Source organism: Leopardus geoffroyi, chromosome D3 (assembly GCF_018350155.1).
Source record: "Leopardus geoffroyi isolate Oge1 chromosome D3, O.geoffroyi_Oge1_pat1.0, whole genome shotgun sequence".
Taxonomy (NCBI): domain Eukaryota; kingdom Metazoa; phylum Chordata; class Mammalia; order Carnivora; family Felidae; genus Leopardus; species Leopardus geoffroyi.
In genome coordinates, this window is record NC_059339.1 from 55,975,637 (window position 1) to 55,999,779 (window position 24,143).

The 24,143-nt window shown below is 41.0% G+C and overlaps 1 protein-coding gene across 37 annotated transcripts in view; it reads left to right on the top strand.

The window, feature by feature from the left end:
• DTNA (dystrobrevin alpha) overlaps positions 1-24,143 on the top strand; it is a 359,261-nt gene that overhangs the window by 208,280 nt on the left and 126,838 nt on the right. For all 37 annotated transcript variants that reach the window (XR_006707706.1, XM_045458370.1, XM_045458369.1 and 34 more), the window contains one exon: positions 21,972-22,039. Coding sequence is in view for 36 of the 37 variants with exons in the window: in XM_045458370.1 (XP_045314326.1) it covers positions 21,973-22,039 (67 nt within the window). In the remaining variant the exon portion in view is untranslated. The remainder of the gene's footprint in view (positions 1-21,971; positions 22,040-24,143) is intronic.

A 24,143-nucleotide genomic window follows, 5' to 3' on the forward strand; every position in this document is an offset into this window, starting at 1 on the left:
GTGGTGGGGTGGGGGTGTGGGCATTCTACTGTGTCTGAAGGGAAACAAAGTCAGCCCCACAGCAAACACTGGAATAGATGACAAGAGGGGTTAGAGGTGAAAAGGAGGAAAGGGAATATTGGGAGGACGGTGTGACAGATGTCAGTGACAGAAACTAGAAGGTACCAGGGCCAGGCATTCGACCAAATTCCCTCACTCAGTCCTCACAGAATTGCATAAGGTAAATGTCCTTCTTGAAATTTCAAAGGAGGAGATTGAGGGTAAGAGAAACTTAAGTTATTTGCCCCAAAATGTGCAGGTAGAACGTGGACGTGAGGGGATTCGAACTAGGGTATGGTTAAAGCCATAGCCAAACCTCCTCTCCCAAATGTTTGTCTTTCTTACGCTCTACGGCTGCTTCATCTGCAGTCAAGGAGCAGAGACATTTTATGTTTCCGCATGTGAGAAAAGGCAAGGGGGCCCACAAAAGCTTTCACCTTCCAAAAGGAAACATTTAGGTGACTGTCCGTCTGTCTCCCTTCTGCGAACACGGCTCTGAGAAGGACTAACACAGAGAACAATATACCAGAGCAGGTGTGGTAGGTAAAATGTTGGATATTTTCCATACGCTAAAATCAGATGCGGGCTTCCAATGTGTTGAATGAATTCCACACTCAAGTTTTTAAACTTTTTCCCAGAAAATTGGGCCTCTTCTGTATTTGACACTCAAAGAGTATTTTCAACAGCATGCTAAGTACTCTTCAGAAATATAAAAGTCAACATCACCTGGGGTGCCTGGGTGGCTCAGTCAGTTGAGCGTCCAACTTCGGCTCAGGTCATGATCTCACCATCGTGAGTTCGAGCCCAACATCGGGCTCTTTGCTGACAGCTCAGAGCCTGGACCCTGCTTTGTACTCTGTGTCTCCCTCTCTCTCTCTCTCGGCCCCTCCCCCACTCGTGCTCTGTCTCACTCTCTCTCAAAAATAAATAAACAGTAAAAATACATACATACATACATACATACATACATACACACATACATACAAGTAAACATCATCTAAAGGAGGATGCGAAGACAAGAGATGGGAAATGCAAGGTGGAGAGACATAACTGGCCACCTAGAATAAATGGCCCTTGTAGGTCTGGCAGTTCCCCAATCAAAACAGATGATCTAAAAGGAACCTAAGTTTATTTATACCTGCTGAGGATTTACTCTACCTAGTGATTAAACCTCCAGCACACACCAGCTAAGTTTAGTAGAGCTTTAAGAACCCAGGATTTGTGTTCCCTTAACCTTCTTGTTTCCTGCCCTTGGTTCTGCATGAAAAAACTCATCTCCTTACAGTTCCAAGAAATAATTCCCAAAATAAACGTAGGCATTTGCTTTAACCAGGACAGTATGTCCCCAGTTTTCTTTCCAAAGCCTACAGGATGTACACGTCGCTCTTGATGTCTGTCCACAAGTATAGCAAATTCAAGTTCTACATTTGCTCCCCAGCTGAGTGTCTGTGCTTTGGCAAAGCTGCATATAGTGGATAATACCCATGAAGGAACAGCTGGATGAGTGATTTGTAGTAAAAAAGCACTCACAAACTCTTGGGATTTATTTAGCACAATCTATTTAGTTCTTCATTCAGAAGAAGGAAAATTCCATCCATTAGGTAAAAGTACTTGGAATGTTAAGCATTAAAGAACCACATGAGTGCTGGGGATTCCGACGTGTGAGAATAGCCAGCCATTACTTCGGTTGGTCTGGAGCTAAGTCCCTAGAGTCGTAGGGGGTGAGAAATATGACCTTATGGCCCCTTGTGCCTTTCTTGACAAAACTGAGGAAGCCTGACAAAATAGGAAGAGTACAGACCTTAAGGCAGATTTAGGTTCAAATGTAATTTTCACACAATAGCTAGCTTTGGGACCCCTCTGAGTCCCTATGTCCTCATTTGGATAACTCAGTTATCAGCTGGAACTTCCTACCCCCCCCCCAAGGGAGTCAGATAAAGTTGGTGTGAACCAATTTGAAAGTGTAAGCCCTTCCCATAACCTTTGGGAATTCTTGGGGATTACTGTCCCTTAACCTATTATGTGTCTGGCTATAAGAGTATGCAAGCTGTGTTCTCTTTGCCCCCTTTATCAGATTGCAAGTGAAACCCTGCCCCTTTGCCAGTGTCCACAAACAATCCACTCAACTGACACATCTACTAACTTCACTGAAGGTATGGGTTTGGCAAGGACTGGGGGAGGTGGGAGGTGGGGCATCCAGCCCTTTTCATCTCTCTAACGTCATTCTTACGTTTCCTCTTCTTTTTCACTCCTCACACATGACTCCAGATTGTTTCTTAGGAACTGCAAATATTTTCCCTCCTGCTAGGCAGAGAAATCTAGCTCTCTTCTGTTCTTATTCCAAACATTCATACTCAAAATTCATCAAGATGCTTGCAGAACAAAAGGTTTTCCAATGGCATCTTCAAAAAATAGTCAAGGTTATAAATAGAAAAAATTCCGTTATCCTTTTTAAAAAGTAATAATAATCAGGGGCGCCTGAGTGGCTCAATCAGTTAAGCTTCTAACTCAGCTCAGGTCACGATCTCACGGTTCATGAGTTCGAGCCCCACATTGGGCTCTGCGCTGACAGTGTGGAGCCTGCTTGGGATTCTCCCTTTCTCTCTCTCTCTGTCCCTCTCCCACTCATGCTCTCTCTCTCTCTCTCTCTCAAAATAAATAAAAATAAAACTTAAAAAAAATAAAAATAAAAAGTAATAGGGGCGCCTGGGTGGCTCAGTCGGTTGGTTGAGCAACTGACTTCGGCTCAGGTCATGACCTCACGGTTTTTGAGTTCGAGCCCCATGTCGGGCTCTATGCTGACAGCTCAGAGCCTGGAGCTTGCTTCAGATTCTGTGTCTCCCTCTCTCTCTGCCCCTCCCCCTCTCATGCTCTCTCTCTGTCTCAGAAATGAATAAACATTCAAAAAAAATTTTTTAATAAAATAAAAAGTAATAATAATTATAATACATACCTTGATATTTCCCAAGATTTGTATGAATCTTAGATATGAAGACATAAAAATCCTTTATGCATAGTAAATGCATAATAAATGCTGCTGCTAATGATGATTCTGTATTAGGTAGCCAGTGTTGGCAGTAATTGTATTCTCTGGGTCTCACTTATCACAATGATAATTAATTATTTTTGCAGTCATATTCTCATGTCTGTCTTCCCCATAAACTGTAAGTTTCCTGAGGGCAGAAACTATTTCTGTCTTATCACTGTGTCACCAATGACTCATACAGTGCCTGGCCTGCATAATTAACTCTTCGTTGCATTAATAAATAGATGAATGAATAAGTGGAGAGATACTAGGTATGGAGGATTTTTCTCTTTCTTTAGAGCTAGGGACTTTATAGGAAGAAGTGACGGGGCAGGTGAGGGATGGTGAAGTCACGTAAGATGTTCTCCAAGTGTTGTGAGCTCTTGAAGAGTTTGGGAAGGATTAGCAGATCCACGGCTTGTCCGTTCATCCCTTATTACTCTGCATTTTCAGCTCTCCCCACCAGATTCATCTCCTACCTATTCCAATGCGTTTATCAGCCTCCCTAAAGCTTAAAAGAAGGATGAGAGAATCTTTGTTTGCCTACCTCTACCTTGTTTCACTGACACAAACCATGATCAATAGGCTTTCGGACTAGTTCAGGAAAACCCATCTTACCCGTAATCTATGTGAAATAGCTAGCTTTTTTTTCCCTAGTATTTTCCCATGGCAGATATTTCACCTCGTAGCTACCTTGCTGGATCACCTAATAATCTAACTTTCACATTATAGCATTTTCTGAAGAGGAAAATGTGCTGTAATGAGACTTGTAAATTAACTTTAGGGGTGTAACTCATTCCTGTACTGCGAAGTTGCCTTTATATGCAGGGATTGTATCTTGCAAAACAAAGACACTGGATCTACAGTCACCCTCTTCTGTGGGCCTCCTCATCTAACAGTGCAGATTCTGAGCTCAATAAATGGATTTTCAACAGTGGTGCCGGATGGGAGCCTGAGTGGGCTGGGCTCAGCCCTCCTTCCCCTCTTTTCCCTCCCGAGCAACTGTTGTTTTTTTTAGATGCTTGGCTCCAGTTAAGGAAGTGATTTGAAGAAAAGATTCCATGGCAAAATTAAAATCAGCGGCCTGGAAGAGACTCTTCTATAATCCAAAGGAAAGATAATTAAATCACCTAACAAATATTTTTCTGAGTCTAGGGCACTCTTTCAGTAGGATTGTCAGATAAAATATAGGATGTGAAATTAAATTTGAATTTCAGGAGCAATTAATAATCTTGCAGTGTAAGGATGTCCTATGCAATATTCGAGTCATACTTATACTCAATCTGGCAACCTTATAATATGCCGGGCATTTCATAAATGCAAGGCAAGCATCATACGCCAAAAAGAGCACAAAGATACCATAAAATGAGTTGAATTTTTTTGCTGTTAACTTTATTATTATTATTATTATTATCATTACTATTATTATTGCACCATAGGGTGTTCACCCCACCCAATCCCCAAATACTACTTCCTATGACCTTACGATTTCTGTTCATACTATTATTTATTACTCATTTATAAATTGAAATCAATGGAAAAATAGTGTTCAATATACAGAATTTAACCTTACAACAAATATACACAGAAGGCATCTATGCCATGGAGTTAGAAATTATGCTTCAATACCCTGCATTAAAAATAACCTATCTTGTGAGGGGCGGGAAGGTGGCTCAGTCCATAAGCGTCTGATTTAGGCTCAGGTTGTTAGGCTCGCGGCAGTTCATGAGTTCAAGCCCCTCATGAGGCTCTGTGCTGACAGCTCAGAGCCTGGAGCCTTTTTCAGATTCTGTGTCTCCCTCTCTTTCTGCCCCTCCCCCACTCACATTCATGCCCTCTTGCCCTCTCTCTCAAAAATAAATAACCATTGGGGCGCCTGGGTGGCGCAGTCGGTTGAGCGTCCGACTTCAGCCAGGTCACGGTCTCGTGGTCCGTGAGTTCGAGCCCCGCGTCAGGCTCTGGGCTGATGGCTCGGAGCCTGGAGCCTGTTTCTGATTCTGTGTCTCCCTCTCTCTCTGCCCCTCCCCCGTTCATGCTCTGTCTCTCTCTGTCCCAAAATAAATAAACGTTGAAAAAAAAAAATTAAAAAAAAAATAAATAAATTTAAAAAAAAAATAAATAACCATTAAAAATTAAAAAAAAAAAAAACCTATCTGGGGGGCGCCTTGGTGGCTCACTCGGTTAAGCATTCGACTCTTGGTTCCAGCTCAGGTCATGATCTGTCGGTTTTGTGAGTTTAAGCCCCACATCAGGCTCTGTGTTGGCAGGGTGGAGCCTGCTTGGGATTCTCTCTCTCCTCCTCTCTCTGCACCTCCCCCACTCACGCTGTCTCTGTCTCTCTCAAAATAAACAAAGAAACTTAAAAAATTAAAAAAAAAATAACCTATCTAGTTCTAGACGTGACAGAATCTGGGGAATAATCCTCTATTTGTTGTTCATATAATTCGTTCTTCCTACTGTACTGCATTCCCCAGTCTTGTCCAGAAGGGCATGAGATGCCATGAGGCAACTTTTCATCTTCTTTGGCTCAGGAAGATGTTAAAACTGGGGAGTAGTAAAAATTCATTTGTATTCATTTTCAAACCGCTGGACAGTGAAAGTGTCAGTATTTGAAGGATATTTGGTGTCTTTGGAAATATTCACAGTTATCTAAAATTAACCATTTGGGGCTTACCTGAAACAGACTATTTGTTTTTGATGTATATAGAGTATCTTAATCATCAAAGAAAGAGCTAGGTAATAATCAGGAGGGAGAGGGGAGTCAAATTGTACCTACGAAGGTGGTTGTTAGGTATCTAAGTTCTACAGACAGCCTATGGTTTAAAAGTTAAAATGATATATAAGTGCGCAAAATTATTCTGTGCAATGATCGTGAAACTTCACTTATTTAGGTGAAATCTTACTTATTCCTCCTGAGATTGTCTGTTCTCCTTTACCCTATCTCCTCATTTCTTAAAAATATATTTGAAGCCATAAGAGTAAAAGTGAACGATTTCTCTCATTTTATTTCTGAGTAGTTTCTCTTAGCAACAACTGAGCCATCTACGGAATGGTCCTCCCTCTTAACAGGATATACAATCAGCGGCTGTTCTGAGAGAGGAAAAGCTCTCTACCTCTGAGTGCGACCACCAGCCTTTCCAAGTCTGATCTTCCAAATCGTTTTCATCTCCTTGCTTCTCCAGTTCATCCTGTCAGATGAATATTCTATCATTACTGCTTGCATTTTTTAACTCTTGTGCACAGAAATCTTCCAATGGCTCCGCTTTTCCTCCTCTGTACAGTGGAAACCACCGGAATGGCCTGCAGCCAGTATAATCATCCTCCTTGACTTCATTCATTCCTTCTAGGCACGAGTGGTGCTAATGAACATCATTGAGATGCTGCATGCCTTTCGTGAAACGGACAGTCTTCTGAGTGATACAGACCCCAAAAACCAATTTCATAAAGTGTTTTATGACTGTAATTGTGATAACTGTTATAAAAGTAAATGATGAAGGCATTATGAAAGCATACAGCTTGAGTGTGTTAGGGAAATTAGGAAAGGCTGCCCTGGAGTAGTGATGCTAATGGGAGCTAGCCAGGTTTGGGGCTCACGGGGGTTTGGGATTTATGCAGGGAAAGGAATATTTACGTAATATTCCAGGCTAAGGAAGAGAAGGCCCCGAGGCACGTGAAACTGCAGTGCAGTGAATGAACAGAGTAATGTGGACCAAGGATTAACCCAGGAGCCAGATTGCTCAGGACTTACAAATCCATTATAAGGATCTGGACTTTAAATTAAAGATGGTGGGAAGTCCATCCTGCATGTACTTACTGTTATTCAAAATGCATCTTAGTTTACTGTGAAGGCCATTAGACACAATAGGTATGGCTATTAAATGAGCTCATGTAATCACAATGATACATTGTGACACACAACCTTAATAAAGCATGACATCTAACCCAAGAAAGGAACCCACAAAAAAGCCTCTGCTAGTGAGAGGATCCCAGGGTCTTCAGAAATTAAACAACGCAGTAGGTCTACTTCTTTCAAAGCAAAGGTGTCCACATGGGTTGTTTGCCATTCATGTGGTTTACTAACAATGCAGATTGCCGAGGAAACCAAGCCCAGCCTGGACACCTCACCCTCCTTAGCTCCTCTGCCTCCTGTTCCCTTTTCCTGCACCTTGACCTCTTATTCTCTCCTATCTGCTGTCCTGGTTTGATGCACCCCTTCCCTCTACTGTAAGGAGTCTACTGTGTCTGTAAGAGGAGAGCATTTGACGATAAGAAATGCCAGTCTAATAGGAATGCCTCTTTCCCTCACCCCGTATATCTAGAATCTCATGCAGAGTTCACAGTCCTTGGAGGGTCCTGGTTCTGAGAGCCCAGAGCCGTGAACACCACGTTAATGGAGGATTAGCACTGAATGTTACGCTAGAGAAAGTTTCCAAAAGCATATTGCAAATGACTCTTGACAACTTCGGCAGAGAAAAAAACCGCATAATTAGCTTGAACTTTTTAAACTAAAAAACACCTGACTCTGACTCTGTGTGATTAGGATGTAAGCAGGCTCTATATTAAAAATAAGCACACCGGTCATACTGTTAAGGGACATATTTAAAAACTAAAAATGACCATCATTTTTTTTCTTTTTGCTTGGAGGTGAGAGGTTTAGTCTGTTTCTATTTTGACTATCACAACTAGTCTTCCCCCTAACACCTCCATGAAACATTGGCATAATGCTAGAGTTTGGATGAACAAAGGCACTCCAAACTTTAAAAAACTGTCATTTCAAGGTCTCATTAGCTTGGCTGCTTTGCAGACTATTAATGTACCCTGGAGAACAATAACTCAAGTTTAAAACATTTTCAGGCATATGGGTCCACAGGGCAATGACTTGCTCTCTTGAAAAGACTCCTGCGGGCCCTTATGATTATAACAATCACTTGTGAACTCCAAGGTTCTCATTCTTTAGCCTCCCACACCCATCCCTAACACCCCATACTCATTTCTTGATAAAAGTTCTCCAGAGCATTTGACACGAGAGGCACTGGCTCCAAGAAATAGATCTGTAAATCAGAAAAGAGGAAAAGTGTCATTGACTCAGGAAGGCAGTATTATACAATGTTCTATACTGAAAAGCATCTCGAACCAGGACCCAAGAATTTAAAATTTTTGATTTTGCTACTTCATTGTGCAGCCCTAAACCTATCACTTGATTTCTGAGTGTCTTTGTTCTCACCAAGTGACACCAGGGAGTTCGAAAACAGTATTACAGACATATTACAAATGGGGAGATAATGATGAGGAGCTTCTTGGTCTGACTCCTTTATTGATAAACCTTTTTTTTATTGCCTCTGAAATGTTATGCCGGCTCTGTATTTTATTTGAAATGCCTTGACTTGATGTCACTGTGTAAGAGACAAGACTGATTCATGTTCAAGCCTGATAATACGACAGCTCACGGCTGGAAAGGAGCCTCTCTGATGGATGTCTCCACTATGCGAGCTCAAAGGATACTCTTGGTCACGTACAGCAAACCGCCGAAGTCCCAGAATCCCTTTCGACAGTTTTTTGGAGCTTTTAGAGAACAGTTTTTCAGTAGTTACTTCTCTCAGTACCTAATCATTTCCAGGTAGTAGTTTAGACTCATTAAGTCTTTGAAGTCACTAACGTGCTATTAAATGCATCACTGCTCCGGTGCATTAAATGACAGTGAAATGGTGGGCGCTTAGTCTGTGTGGCCAGCAGCGGCAGGAAATGGCTTGAGTGTCCCTCCGCAAAAGCCTGTATTTAAAAAGGAACTGCTCGTTCAGTCTGGGTGCTGAGCCTTAATACCCTTTGTTATGTTCTCACGAGGTCCAGGGACACTTGTTTCCATAAATGCAGACACTGAAGCGTGAATCTGGAACACTCGCTTTCAGTATTCACAGATTCCCAGAGCAGACACAGAGTGATGCATGAAAAGGATGACTTTTACAATCTCAAAAGCATGTCCGCATTGGCTAAAAATGTTGTGTTCAGGTGCTACAGCTCTTACTTTGCATCCCTGTAAGTTTCTAGAGGCGTGTCTGTGGAAGTGGGGTAGTTTGAAGTGTGGGGACCACTGAATCAGAGAAACACGTTGTGTGTGCATGTGTATGTTTTATTTGTTCCATTTACCAGTTAACTTGGGAGATTATGATTCAATAATTAGCTTTGTTTTCTGGTTCTCTAGGCAGATCCGTTTTCTACATAATCGTATTGTATATCACTTTGTCCTTTATATTATGGTAAAAGTAACATAACATAGTAAAAGGATGTGATCTTTTAATTGAGTTAATGTAATTGATCATGGGAAAGGCTTTTGGAGATCATAAAGTTCCCTGCAGCAGGCACCTCATTTCCAGACCCTTTGGTTAGCTCACAACTTCTATGTTTCAGAATATTGTATCTATTAGAAATAGTGTATTCTTCCATCCAGATGATTTTTGGTATGTGGTAGATTGGGGTTCCAAATGATTCATCTGTTGTGATAGTCAGATATGTGATCTCATATCTGAATAATCTGAAAATATTCTTTACTAGATTTACCTCTATTAAATTTGGCCGTATTAATCAGTCAGAGCTAATTAAATGTGTTGATATAGATGGGATCAGTGTAGCCTAATTAATTCTAATCATTAAGCCGCTGAGATTGAAAGGGCTTGTGTCAGTGATAACTTTGTGTCCAAAGATTCCGCCACCTGCCCTCTGGGGTGGAATATTCCTAGAGCGTAGCTGATATATTGACTCCTATAGAACCATCTAGATTCGTTCAAAAATTACTGAGGGACACGGTGCTCAAAGTCAAGTTTATGTTTCATGCTGGTGTTTAACAGATGCCAACTAAATGTTGGTCAAATGTATATGGCCGTTGGATGAAGAAGCTAAAACACCTGGGATGAAAGTCCGGTAGACTGACCTAGGTGTACATTTTAGCTCTTAAGAAATCTTGCAGCCTCACTTTTCTCATCTGTAAAATAGAAATGATAACACCTCCAGATCTGAGAATTAGATAAGCTCATGGACATTAGGAAGTGACACAGGAGGTCTCCATAAGTGAATGAATGGTATTTGGGAGCTTGCAGAGCCTAAGGAGGCATAGCTTGGTCGCGCAGCATGATTGGTTACGTAGAGAGCCTCTGGAGAGACTTGTAAAGTGCCAGTCCTGGTTCTGTGGCTACCATCAATGTGATTTGGAGGGAGTTCCTTAATCTTTCAAGCTGTATGAGTGTCCTATTGCTGCTGTAACAAATTATCACACATTTAGGGGTTTAAAACAACACCAGTGTATTACCTTTCAGTTCTGGAGGCCCAGAAGTCCAGCATGGGTCTGACTGTGCTAAAATCGGGGTATTGGCAAGGTTGCTTTCATTCTGTAAGTTCTAGAGGAGAGTTCATTTTCTTTCCTTTTCCAGCTTCCAGGGGCCACCTGCATTCCTTGGCTTGTGGGTCCTACCTCCATTCTCAATGTATCTCTTTCCTTCAGAAGGACTCATAATTACATTGGACCCACCCACCTAAGCCAGGATACTCTCCCCATCTCAAAATGCTTAATGTAATCACATCTGCAAAAGTCCTTTTTGCCGTGTCAGGAAACATAATCACAAATCCTGGAGATTCGGATGTGTGCATTCTTGGGAGACCATTATTCTGTCTACCTCTTCAGCCTTGGTTTTCTCCTCCACAAAACAGGGTAGTATAATATGAGCTATCTCAGAATCAGGGTAAGAAATACATAGGATAATGCGTGTGAAATGCTTATAAGTCAGAGCCTACCGCGCATCGTAAGCATTTAATACATGTTAACTATTATTGTTATCATTCTCAGTGAATGAATCTCCTAGTCCCTTCCTGCTACATAACCCAGGCATTCATGCCTCTACCTCAACAGAATGATCCAGAGGGCCTGCGTGATTCAGGACTGAAAAAGAAGGCGCCTTCCCACCAGCTATTCCTCCCCACTAAAATTCTTGGCAGCCACCAACTTAGAGCCATGGTTCTCTCAAAAAACAGAGATTTCTTCCAGTCGTTCCTTAATTTCAGACAAGTTCTCTTCAAAGGAAGGGACGTAACTAAGAGGCTCATAATTCATAGAAACAGACCCAGAGGCAAGAAATAAGGGCTGCCTCTGTTTCTTCTCTTTCCATTCTGTACTCCTGTCATGCCAGTCAGCCTTCGTCTCAGGGAAAGGACCTTGGTGTGCAGAATGCCATTGTTTACTGCCGGGGATCTTGCAGCCATAACTTCTGGCAGCTCATCCAGTCGGCCTGTTTCTTTTCTTTGTGGCCTATTTAATTTTGGCATGTGCATATATTAACCCCATATACTTGGCTGTGATTTTACTGGATAGCAATCATCAGAGTCCCTACAATGTCAATGCCATTTTCTGGGCTGTTTTATATTGTATCAGCCTGAGATATTCTCCACTGACAGAATTTGAGGAGACAAAGGAAAGAATATCATGATACGAATTTATTTAATATTTAACTATGGGTTGGCCTCCATTCTCCTTTTTACGGACACTAATTTTACTAGACTGAAAATTTGTTAATGTAAGATTTGCCCTTTAAATATTATTTGTTCTGGCACAGATAAATTTTGAGAGACGTACAGAAGAATTAGTAAGGGGGAAGGGGGTTTAAAAATAATTTAGCAGACACTCTCATCTTTTCATATCCTTCGTGGACTGTAATCGGAACCCTGTGTTCTTTTCACGCTTTGTTACTGGTTCTGAATCTGTAAAAAGATAGTAATGGCCACACTGACATCCTCCCACCTGCCTATCTTAGCCCTCTCCCTCCATTTGCCCTTCCATCATCTTTATCTCAAAAGACAATTTCCTCATGTGGCTTCTGGAGCATATCATTCAAACCTGGCCTTCCCAGAAAGCACCCGAGAGTTGTTATTTCCTTTTCCCGGTCAATCAAAAGTGCTATGTCCTCAGTGAGTTTGTTTCAGCCAGATATTAGGGGAAACCAACCAAATTAATTACACTAAGGTGAACTTCCTGATTCTCCCAGGGAAATTTGCATTTTAAGGGCATAAACTTAATTTCCCCAGCTTTATTGAGGTGTAATTGACAAATAAAACTGTAATATATGTGAAGTGTACAACATGATTTGATATACCTGTACATTTTGAAATGACTCCCACAAGCAAGTTAATTAACACACGCATCATGTCAAGTAGTTACTTTTTATTTTTTATGAGAAAGCTTAAGATTTACCCTCTTAGCAAAGTCCAAGCCTAAAATACATCATTACTTACCACGGTCACCATGCTGCACATCAGATCCGCAGAACTTACCCGCCATATAACATTCTTTTTTCTCTTTTCCCACTATACTTGCTTGGTCTTTCTTTCTCAAGCTTGTCTACTTTGTTGGTTTGAGTCAGATCCCCTAAGGTACATAGAAATGAAGGAAGTGGATAAAGGAACAGAGTTAAGGAGAGGAAAAGAAAGGGCAAGACGAGGAGGCTGGATCCAAGAAAGAGGGAATAGAGGAGAAGTAGAAGGACATGAAAGGGAATGCAGAAAACCCACGAGCTTTATGACTTGTAGGTCTGTTTCCTTCACGAAATCGTGGTATTGAGCAGTCCCTTAACTCCATGCTGCCCAGCTCCCCTTGGCATCCGCTCATGTGCGTCTTCAGTGATGCTTCAGCCTAGTTCAGTGTGTGTATGTGTGGGAATGTCCCATCAACACCATACCCAGGAAAAAAGGAGAAGTTCGCTTGAGTCTTACTTCATACAATGCCATTTTGGTCTTTCTTAAGAAGCCTGGTGGGCTCTGTAGTCAGACATATCTGGTTTGGACAATTGGACAATTACTTAGTTTCTCTGAAGTTCAGTGTCCACATCGGTAAATGGGTAATAACAATATCAATGCTGTTTTTTTAAGAGCATAATGAGGAAAGACCTACATAATGCTGGGACAGGGCAAGCCTTTTTGTAAGATGGTAATGGCTTTAAGTAGTGTTGTGGCAATTATTCTTATTACTACCATTTCTTCTCCCAGGGAAAGTTTGATTTTCTTGTCCTGTTGCAGAAAACAATTTCCTTATCTGGCTCTGTCTTTTCTACCTCTCCTCCACACGTAGCACTCCCTAACCCTAAAAAATCTAAAAAAGGCCGTTTTAAAGCACACAAGTCTCCCTGGCCTATATCTCCATGCTCAATGCCATGTCCTACTCTTATTCTCACTTCGCTTCTCCCAGTTCTTCTCCTGGAAGTGAGTCCTAGAAATCCAGATAACAACTGACCCATCGTCACTAGGTGCTTCAGTTTTTCCCCCCTAGGGCATTAGAATTGGACAAGGGGGGACCTATCAACTTTCTACTACTCGTTTTTAATTTCTTTCAAAACAAAGATGAGTTAGCACCAAGAGTTAAGATTTCTTTTCTTAAGAACATCTTTTCTTTCAAAACAAAGATGAGTTAAGCACCAAGAGTCACGCCATAATGTCCTAAAGCACTTTGGGTTTCTCGGATGCGAGTTTCTGCCTGACACACGAATAGTAAGTGTGTACCCCCAGGCGTGCAGGCTGCTACCACGTGAGAAGCCCATCACTGCCTTCTGCTGGATGTCTTTCCTGTTTGCCTGACCTCAAGAAGCCCCCCACGAGCCTTCTTGCCCTCTCTCTGGGCAGTTGCTTTGCAGATCGCCTACTGTGACTGGCTGCTCCCTTTCATTAACAGTTGGTACTCCCATGGGGCGCCTGGGTGGCGCAGTCGGTTAAGCGTCCGACTTCAGCCAGGTCACGATCTCGCGGTCCGTGAGTTCGAGCCCCGCGTCGGGCTCTGGGCTGATGGCTCAGAGCCTGGAGCCTGTTTCTGATTCTGTGTCTCCCTCTCTCTCTGCCCCTCCCCCGTTCATGCTCTGTCTCTCTCTGTCCCAAAAATAAATAAACGTTGAAAAAAAAAAAAAAAAACAGTTGGTACTCCCTATAAAACAAAGCTACCTTTGATCCTCACCAACTCCTGGTCTTCTTCCTTTAAACCTGCCCACATAAGCAACTATTAATTCCTTTATTTGTATATTCGTGTACATACATAACATTTTGGTGGGGCAAGGGTCCTTTTATCAAATCATTAAAAGGATCTAAACCTTAAACTAGGGACTGGACAACATTGCACTCCTTAATCAGCTAATACATTCTGTCATTTTGGAGCCTCTTTATTGAGATGGTGAAGTTAACTCAGTCACTTGAACAAAACTTGGAATTACAATCTTAAAGTTTTTCAAAAGATTTTACTTTTGTAAGTGTCTATGTATATATACAGCGTAATCTTACTATAATAAGTGGGGCACAAAATGTAGTTATAAAATAGGGTTTTCCTATTACAAGATTAACGAAAAATAGTCTTCTATTTCTGGGGGGAACTTTTCATTGATTTGTTTTCATATATTAGATATGTAGGAAAAAGAAACGGGCCTGTGTTCATGAATAGTGACATCTTACACTGGATCGAGAAGTTCCAAAATGAGTAGAAGGTAGTCATTTCCTAAAACCCATCCCCCAGAAGTTAAGAATTCAGCAATCCCAGTAGGGGGACAAAGAAACCTCTCTCTCCAGGGTCAGAGACAACCATAGCTCCACCCTGACCAAGTGGCCTATATACATACCTCTTGAGAAATATAGATGCACACACGCACACACACACATGCATGCACACACAATTGTCTCAAAGTCACATCATATTGAATAAAAAAGGTGGTTCTCTGAAAAATCTTAGGTCCTCATGCAGTGTTGGAAGCATCAGTATAGACAGCCCCCCTCGTATAGTCTTTTTCCCTTTCAAGAGGTCCTTTCTTTTTTAATGTTTATTTACTTTTGAGAGGGAGAGAGAATGTGCCCAAGTGGGGATGAGAGTAGGGGAGACAGAGGATCCAAAGTGGGCTCCTCACTGACATCAGAGAGCCCGACACAAGGCTCAAACTCATGAACCACAAGATCGTAACCTGAGCCTAAGTCGGCTGCTTAACTGACTGAGCCACCCAGACACCCCAAGAGAGGTCCTTTTAAATGAAGAGAGGTCCTATTAATGGAGCTCCTAGACGGGGCTCTCCAGTCCCTCAGAAACATCCTAATAACTTCTATCCCCACGTTACAGAGTTCATATTTTGATCATCATCCTTCCAAAAGGCTCCTCTTTACCCTTTTCGGGTTGCTCCCAGCTTTGCTCCGCAATCTTCAAGCCCTTGCTAATAAGAAGGGGGAGGTGCGGGTGATCGCGGCTGCTAATGAGCAGGAGTCCTAGACTCTTCCCAAGCCAAACGAAAGCAAACAAAACCAAACAAAACCAAATGTCCTTAAACGTCTGGTACACGCTTCCCCCAGAACAGCAGGTCCCTTCCTGACTTGACAGTACTGCTGAGAGTAGTTCTTTCCAGAATAAAAATGGTTTTCTCTAGTTTTTAATGGCATTCTTCTATTTCTTAAAGTTTGCCTCGTTAGGTACCCATATCATTGTACGTAAATGTTCATGTATATTTACATTCCCCAAAGAATTAATTCTCTTCTCCCTGGGCTCAAAGTACAGTTTAAAGTGAGTCTTACAAACAGGAGAAACATATTACAAAGCAACGTAAGAACTCCAACCTAATGTTATGCAAATAGCATAACATTATTTTTATTTATTTATTTATTTATTTATTTATTTATTTATTTATTTATTTTATTTACTTATTTAACATTATTTATTTAACATAACATTATTTTTATTTATTTAACATTATTTAACATAATATTATTTTTATTTATTTATTTATTTTTTTAATTTATTTATTTATTTTGAGAGAGAGAGCGCGTGAGCAGGGGGGAGGAGCAGACAGAGAGAGGGAAAATCCCAAGCAGGCTCCATATGGTCAGCGCATAGCCGGATGCAGGGCTCGATTTCACAAAACCCCCGAGATCTCAACCTGAGCTGAAACCAAGAGTCGGACACTCAACCGACTGAGCCACCCAGGCGCCCCTCAACTGGTATGCTATTTCTAGCTCAAACCTGGCTGTGTATCAGGAGTACCTATAGTGCTTTTAAAAACATAAACACTGGGCTCCAACCCCAGATTTTTGGTAGGTCTGGGTATTTGCATTTTTACAAGGTCCCCAGGCTAATGTGATGGGCAGCCACAGCTGAGAACTATGAAAGTGGGTAATTTTGAAGAGAGATCAAATACCTGATAACGCATCCAGCTGGTACTTATACTAAAATAGTGAGCTCATACCTATCACCCCGCAAACACAAAACCCAAGTTCCAAAAGATGACATTCAAAGTAAAAGAAATCTGAAACCCATTATAGCCATTTATTTTAGTAACAGCATTTCCCTACTTTCAGGGGCTCATCTTGATAAAGGACTGGGAAGTAAAAGCAAGTGCAATTATACTTTGCCTCAGGAAGGAGCTCTGAATACTTTTTTTATTATATTGCCAAAGATTAGGACGAGAATGTAAATCTGCGAAAGTCATATCAGAGGCCTCTTTCATTAACAGAAATGGAAACAGGCATTTATATGCCACCAATAAATCAATTAGAGGAGGAAAGGAGCTTGAAATGGCCTTCACTGCAGTTATTAACTTCAGGGATTGCAGCGGGTGGTGATTGCTGAACCCAGCGCCCTCCTGCCATCCACCTGGAGCAAAGCAGAGGAAAATAAAGCATGGAAACAGTCTCGTCATACTAAACACAAGGTCTGCACGTCTTCAGTGTTTGCTCTAGTGGAGCAGAGACAAAGCAGAGCCAGACGTTTCTAAAAACATCATCGGCCTTTGTGGATTTAAAACGTGAGAGTGTGAACCTGTGGGTGACGTGGTGCATTTATATGTGTCTGGGTTTGCATCAATCTGGACGCTGGGATTCATTTCCATCTCCATGATTATTTCCGGTATGACGATGTTTTAGAATAGGAGGATTCCGTTAGGGAGTAGCACACAAAGGCATGAATTTCTCCTGAAGTTCGAGAGAGCCGTGGGCCTCTCCCCTCCATCTCCTTTTGGCCTCTTAATCCCCAAGTTCTATCAACTTATTTTCAGTTTACCAGTGTCAGGAAGTCTTAATTTGTATTGAACAGTGGCAGCTGGAGAAAGAGTACTGGTGATTGGAATTCATACTAGGTTAGGGATTTAAAACTTAAAAGCAAGAAAAAAATGGATTAGTTTTCTTCCCCTGCCAGGAAAAAAAAAAAAATGTGTTTTGGGGAAATGCTTTTTACCTGCCTGGGTCTCAAGTTCTTCAGCTGTAACTTGGGAATAATAATATATCCCCAAGCTCCGCACAAGGTTATAGGGAGAAACATTTTATAATCTTTAGAAAGTTATACAAATGTAAGACACCACCAGTTTAAGATTTTACATTTGAAACTTCTTCTGTCATATGTAATAGTGTGTTTGGTATGGGTGATGTTGGATTAAAGAAGTGTCGTGAAGGAAGCAACCCAAGAATGTGATACTTCAATGTGAATTTATTCTCATGATGCCAAGATGTAACTCACGTGTCTTCTAACACTGTGCCCTGTATTGTGATTTATCCTTTGCTTCTTGCTGGCTCCCACCTCGTCTACTGTTATTTCATCCCTCCCCCATAAAGAGGGGCAGAGAGCTGGAGCCCTCCCTGTCTGGTTTTGTAGCCCCCTTTTGATGGCAATGCTGGAAGAGGGTGAGTTGGCGAACTCCCTTTCTGTGAAGTCATTGCTGTTGCAGATTGTTTCCTCGAATGTGTGAAGTGGGGTGGGAGAGCAAAGGCTGAGCTCCTGTCCTCCACTGTTCTTCATGTGGACTGCAAATCACTAAGCCCCATTGCATCTGCCCTGACGCTCAAATCAGTCCTTGAGCGTAAGACGTCATATCCTTGCTTCCGAATCACGCAAGTATCCGGTGAACTGGACTCTTCCCTTAATCGTGCGCTCCCACTCCTTAGCCCCCCTACCTAACTGATCTTTCCTCCGCTCAGTACGCTGGAGTCATCTTGCCACAATCTAAATGTGTACACATCAGTTCCCTACTTAACCTTGGGTAGCATCCAGTCTTCTACAGGAAAGCCCTGCTCTGTCTAGACATGAAGAATAGACCTTCTAATCTGACGCCCGTTCTGGCATCTCTACTCACACTTGCACTCACCAATACTGAATTATTCCCAGTTCTCACACACTGTACTCTTGTTAAAGCTCCGTGTTTTTTTTCCCCCTGATTGCCTCTAACTCTGATTACCCTTTCTCCACTTATTTCTATCTGGAAAATTCTTGATTTTCCTTTAAAACTCTGTTCCAGAGTCACCCTTTGATGCTTCCTTCAGATTTCCCAGAAATAAACTACTATATTTAGTAATACATATTTTCATTATTTTACATATTACACCAAATTACAATTATCATTTGGAATAATCTGTTTCTCCTTCTAAACTGTGAGCTTCTTAAAAGCGAGGATCATGTCTTATTCATCTTTGGATCTTGAGAAACGAGCAGAGTATCTGACAAATTATAGCTACCTTATAAATATTTCTTAAGTAAATGAAATGGATAGCTTCTCAGAAGTGAAAACAACACATACTCTGTATAATTCATGGGACTGAACCTTAGTAAAGGAAATGTCTTAATGGGGCTCATCACTTATTCATCACCTGTTAGTTCCTTTTGCTGTTTTGACATTTATGTAATCTGGTAAATTCTAAGGTTGCAAGCATCTTGTCTACATGAAGGAGTAACAGAAACTCACCAAATTAGGCATGTTGGTGAGCCACACACCTTGTGACATTTGTATTGTCACAGATGGGTTCTTTTCCCCTTCATCTCCTCCATATGACTTTGGGCAGCTGTTGATACACTAAATTCATGAAAAGCCAAGCTTCCTGACAATTGCTGAAGCAAGATAGCTCTCTGTAAAAACACCTCCTCTTGCCCCTACTGCAAGTTTTGCTTTTCTTTCTTTCTAAAGTCAAGCATTGTGTATCTCAAGGCCCACTGATCGGAGTTAAATTGGAAACTAAGGAGCACGGTGGTGGTCCTTGCCTATTTGATTCATAAGCTGACTGTCCATAAGTCGTCCCTCTGTGGCATCCCTGTAAGCTATAAACTAGCAGGCCTCCCCTTGTTCCCGTGATGACTGTGGTCAATGGGTAGGAAGCGTGTATTCTCAATTTGATCTAATGGTGCTGCTTCCCAGGAAACTTTAGGGGTCAATTGAGAGATGTGTTACTTTCTTTTTACATTTTTAATTATATTCCACACTTTCCATTATTTCACACTACTGAGTTTCTGCTTCTTGTCCTCATAGGGTAAGCATTTTACTTCCAAGTGAGAATTAATTCCTATTATGTAACTAATGATGGCTCTTTTATGAGTTAATTAATCACAGAATGATGATGAACAGACCAAAAGGTGACACCAGTGTAGTCTACATCTATTTGCAACTTCTATTTCCTCAGATAAGATTTTGCTTTAAAATGTATGGCCCTAGGTCCTAATAGATGTAAATTAATTTCTCTCATTTCAAGTAATTTCTGAAACCAGTGTAATCTGAACTGAACTCTTCTGTGAGTCGCTTTTGGGAAATATAGGTGAAGGTCTGTTTCATGGAGAGCAAACTTAGCTCTTACTGTTTTTCCTCTATTTATTTTTGTTCCATTCTTTTTTTTTTTTTTTTTTTTCAAAAATACTAACTGGACCTATCATTTACTGGTTGGATTTTGCTAAGAACTGTGAAGGATTTAGAATTTTTGAAGTTACTGCCTTCAAAGGCCTTACAGAGAGACACAAAAAGCTAATTAGGAAAGAGATGTCGCCAACAGTACCAATGGCGGGATTCAGGAAGTAAGCACTGTGAGTTTGGTGCCTAGTTTTCCTTTCCCCCATATTTTCCATCAGAACTTTCCAGACTGCCATTCTTTGTGATTTATTTTTAAAGGTTCTTTTCATCTCATTTCAACATACAGACAGATGCAGGAACGTATCGTTGGTTCTATCCCCTGTCTCTCTATTGCTCCGGTTCGGCTTCTAAGCTCTTGAAATAAAGATTGGAAGCTGTATCCAGACTATTTTGTGAGTGTAAGATTATTATCTACCCACTTCCTCTGGAGTAAAGGAGATGGGGTTATATGAATCAGGAAGGGTGTGTCTTTCTCCACATCTCTATATATCCACCATACTTGCATATTTAAAATCATAAAAAGAAAGTACCTGTGTTCAGCGGTGAATGTTTACCAAATTGAAGACACTTCATTAATAACTCCACTTTTTTCCAATTATTATTTAGGCCAGACCCCGGTTACATCATCACCCATCATGAATGGGAGCACGCTCCTCCCTTAACTCTGTAAACCAAGGCTGTTCCATGTCCTTCTTTCCCTTCCTGGCAGTAGGCAAATAACCCTTCCATCATAGAAACAGCCGGTGAGGCTGTTTGACCAGTTTGACTGACATCACTTTGGTTGTCACCACTAATATTTTCTTTTACCCTCGGGTGAGTTATTTGTGCACAGCCCCATTATCTTTTGAGCCATCTTCTACAACCTAGTTCTGTTAAATTTACCCTCAGGTAGTCAGTGGCTCTCACACTCACCTGTCTATCCACTTCTATGCCTATAATTACTTCTTTGTGGTTTCATTGCTTCTATGCTTTTGTATCTCCGCCCCCCACTAGAGTATAAACACTTGAGGGACAGGAACTCTGTCTGACTTGATCACTGTATACCCAGAACTTAATGTGATTCCTGAAGTATAGAAGGCACTCAGTAAAGATTTATCAAGTGAATTTTCAGCATTGAGAAAAAAGGGATAGCAAGCAGGCTGTGGAGGTTCAGAGGAAAGGCACCAAACCCAGCCAATCATAGAGAGTTAGGAAGAATTTCAGAGGAAGACCCCCCTAAACCAAGAGCTGATGGGTTATTGCAGATTAGCTAGGCACAGAGAGAGAGAGAAATCCAGACCAAAAAATAGCATAGACAGAGAAAGAGCAGGGTCCATTAAAGGGAGGCAAAAAGATCAGCTGTGCCTTCTGTTTACCATGCCTGAGAATCAAAACATGTTGGTATATGTGTATATTCATTGAGTGTATGAGAGAGGAAACTTTAGTTTTTAAAAGTTTCAGTATAATAAAAAATCAACTCCACCAACCTATAAAACCTTTACTATTTAGCCCGAAGTCCTCTAAAGTCTATTGGGCTAAACATTTCCATTAACTTTTCTCATTATCTTCTTTTTCCTCAAGTCAAATTTTAATTTTTAAATATTTTTTTATTGTGTGTCTTAACTGTTGGCATTTTCCTAGTACTTTTTAAATGGTTACTGCAGACAGTGGTATGGTTAAGTAGAGAGATGTGAACCCAACCACCTCGCATGAAATTATTACGTACAGAAAAACTGTTGCAGGTTCCAAACACTCAAATGGGAGATCAATATTTGGAAAATGACCTCCTTGTAAACTGAGATTTGAGGTGCATGGGGACAACCTCCTGCAGAATATGGCGGAAGGCAAACTGGTCTGGAGTCCAAATGTCTACGCCATTCACTTGAGACTCTCAGTCTCATCATTTGTCGAATGGAATCCATAATATCGGTTCTATATTCTTCGTAGGGATTCCCAAAACTGAAAGAGAAACTATATGTGAAATGAGTCACCTAACAGATGGCAGATGGTTGTATTCAGTTTTGCACAAGGTCATCTGCTATTGTGGTTATTTTTATGTTAGCAAATACACATTTTATACCCCTCCAACAATTACAACAACGTCGCGTATGGAAAAATATGCGTGGCAATTTAAATTGGTGAAAGTGAAGCTATACTTTTTAAATACACAGTTTTAAATAGTTGGTGTGTGTGGCATAACTATAGCAAGTGTGTTTACATAGAAATTGTTGTTTGCCTCATTAGCAGGAGGGTAATAACATTGTAACCATTTTGTCTCATAGAATGATTGAAGATAGTGGGAAAAGAGGAAATACCATGGCAGAAAGAAGACAGCTGTTTGCAGAGATGAGTAAGTATGGAATTTTTAAGGAACACCACGTAGTTCCCATTGAATCCTCACAGAAAGACTGGAAATAACCATTTAATCCTTATGGCACTTGTGCTTGTCCTTAAAACCCTAAATTCTTTGTATAAAATGTACATTTAGGCATTTTTGCTTCCTATCGGGTAAGAGTTAAACTAGTCAGTGAATCATCATAATGTATTACTGGAGTGTATGTTTTCTATGAAGGAAAAAGTTTCGTTGAGCCGAACGCGTGTATACCCACACACAGACACGTGATAACCACTATTTAGTGTTGGCATTAATACAGTCCACAAAATTTTAAAGTCTGTGTTCATGCCCCCTCATTATCACAGCATCTGGCATATTGTAGGCACCAGATATAATTCGTGAAACGAATTATTGAACGTCTTAACTGCAATATGATAGCACATGTCCATGTTGGAAAAAAGAGAACTTGACATGGTGGGGGCACCCACCTCAAATTAAATTTTATAAAGAAAAAAGTACAATTCCCTTATTGTCTTTTTATCTCTCCTTCCCTGCACAGGGAATAAGGATGAGCAGACATGAGTTGTAAGCCTTTCTCTCTGAGAAGGCTCTAGACAAAATTAGGTTTCCACTGAAGATTGGAACTGATTTGGCAAGAATGAGGGTCGGGAGCAGATAAAGGAAAGTCCCAGATAATAAGATTCATATTTTCCTTTATCATTTCCCAATAATCTGGAGGCACCGAGACCGCATCAGAACTAACAAAAAGGAAAGAAAATTAAAATTGATGTGAGAAATCTCAATCATGCTCCTTGCTTTTTTCCACTTTCAGAGACATGTCTGAAGTGCCTGAGAGAATAGCAGCCATGACCTTCCAATTTCCTAGGCCAAGTTTGGTCCTGTATATTCACTTCTGGCATGGCCGGTCACCTGGAGTTGTGACCTTTGTTGATGCAAATCTAACAGAGGAAGGAACCTAATTATTGCTGCTCATCTACACAAAATGCAAAGCAACACAGGTGTCCTTCCATACCATAGATTCTTAGACTGAAAGTCAGGAGCCACATACATTATGGGCCAGTGGTTTGTCAGAAGAAGAAAACTATTTTAACATTTAACATAACGAACCGGTAAAGCCTTGGAGGAAAGCTTTGAATATCCTTGTTACATTAAAGATGTACCAGCCAACACACTGCAAGAATTCTAAAAATGTGCTTATTTGATGCTTCTGTAAATACTCATGTGAGTTTAAGTCCCCTGTCACAGTTCCTCCTGGGGCAGTTCTACCTGGGGCAATTCCTGGCACAAATACATATGTCACAAATGTCTTCCGTGTTAAAGTTGTCTGAATCAAAGGATGATGGACATAAGTTTTGCAGCCACAGAAACAGAAAAGCTCTAAGTTTTTCAAGTGAGAGAGACAGGAAAACTGTGCATTCGTTCCCAAATTGTAACTTTATCTTTTCATAGAAACTTCTCAAGGTTGTCATGCATCGTGCACTTTATTAAATCGTTTTTTTTTTTTTTTAAGTTTATTTATTTATTTTGAGAGAGACAGTGTGAGTGGGGCACGGACAGAGAGAGAGAGAGGGAGAAAGAGAACGCCAAGCAGACTCCTCACTGTCAGCGCAGAGCTCAACGCATCACATGAGCCAAAACCAAGAGTCAGGTGCTTCACTGACTGAGCCACCCAGGCACCCCTTAAATCATTTTATGACTTGTCCTGATTAGTGATCAGAATTGTTAAGCAAGCCACACAAAGATGTATCTTTTTTCCTTGAGTATGCTAAATAATACACTCAGATGTTGGCCAAAAACAGGTAAACATATCTGACCTTAACAATGCTTTCGTGAGCATTATATTTAGATCAACACTAAGTAGGACATGTCCACAGCAAGGTTCTGCCAGATAAGACAACTGGCTGATTTCAAAGGGAAGAATTGATCTCGATAGATAGATTGTCATACAAAAGAGAAAGGCGATCTCACTGAGAATGTGTGAAATAGTTGAAAAATAATATGGGTTACCCCAGCAACTCTCTCTGAGGGACTGCAAAAAAAGACAAGGAAGCTATTAACAGGGAAGACTGACCTCAGGCCTTGGAAAGTAAGTTCCTCC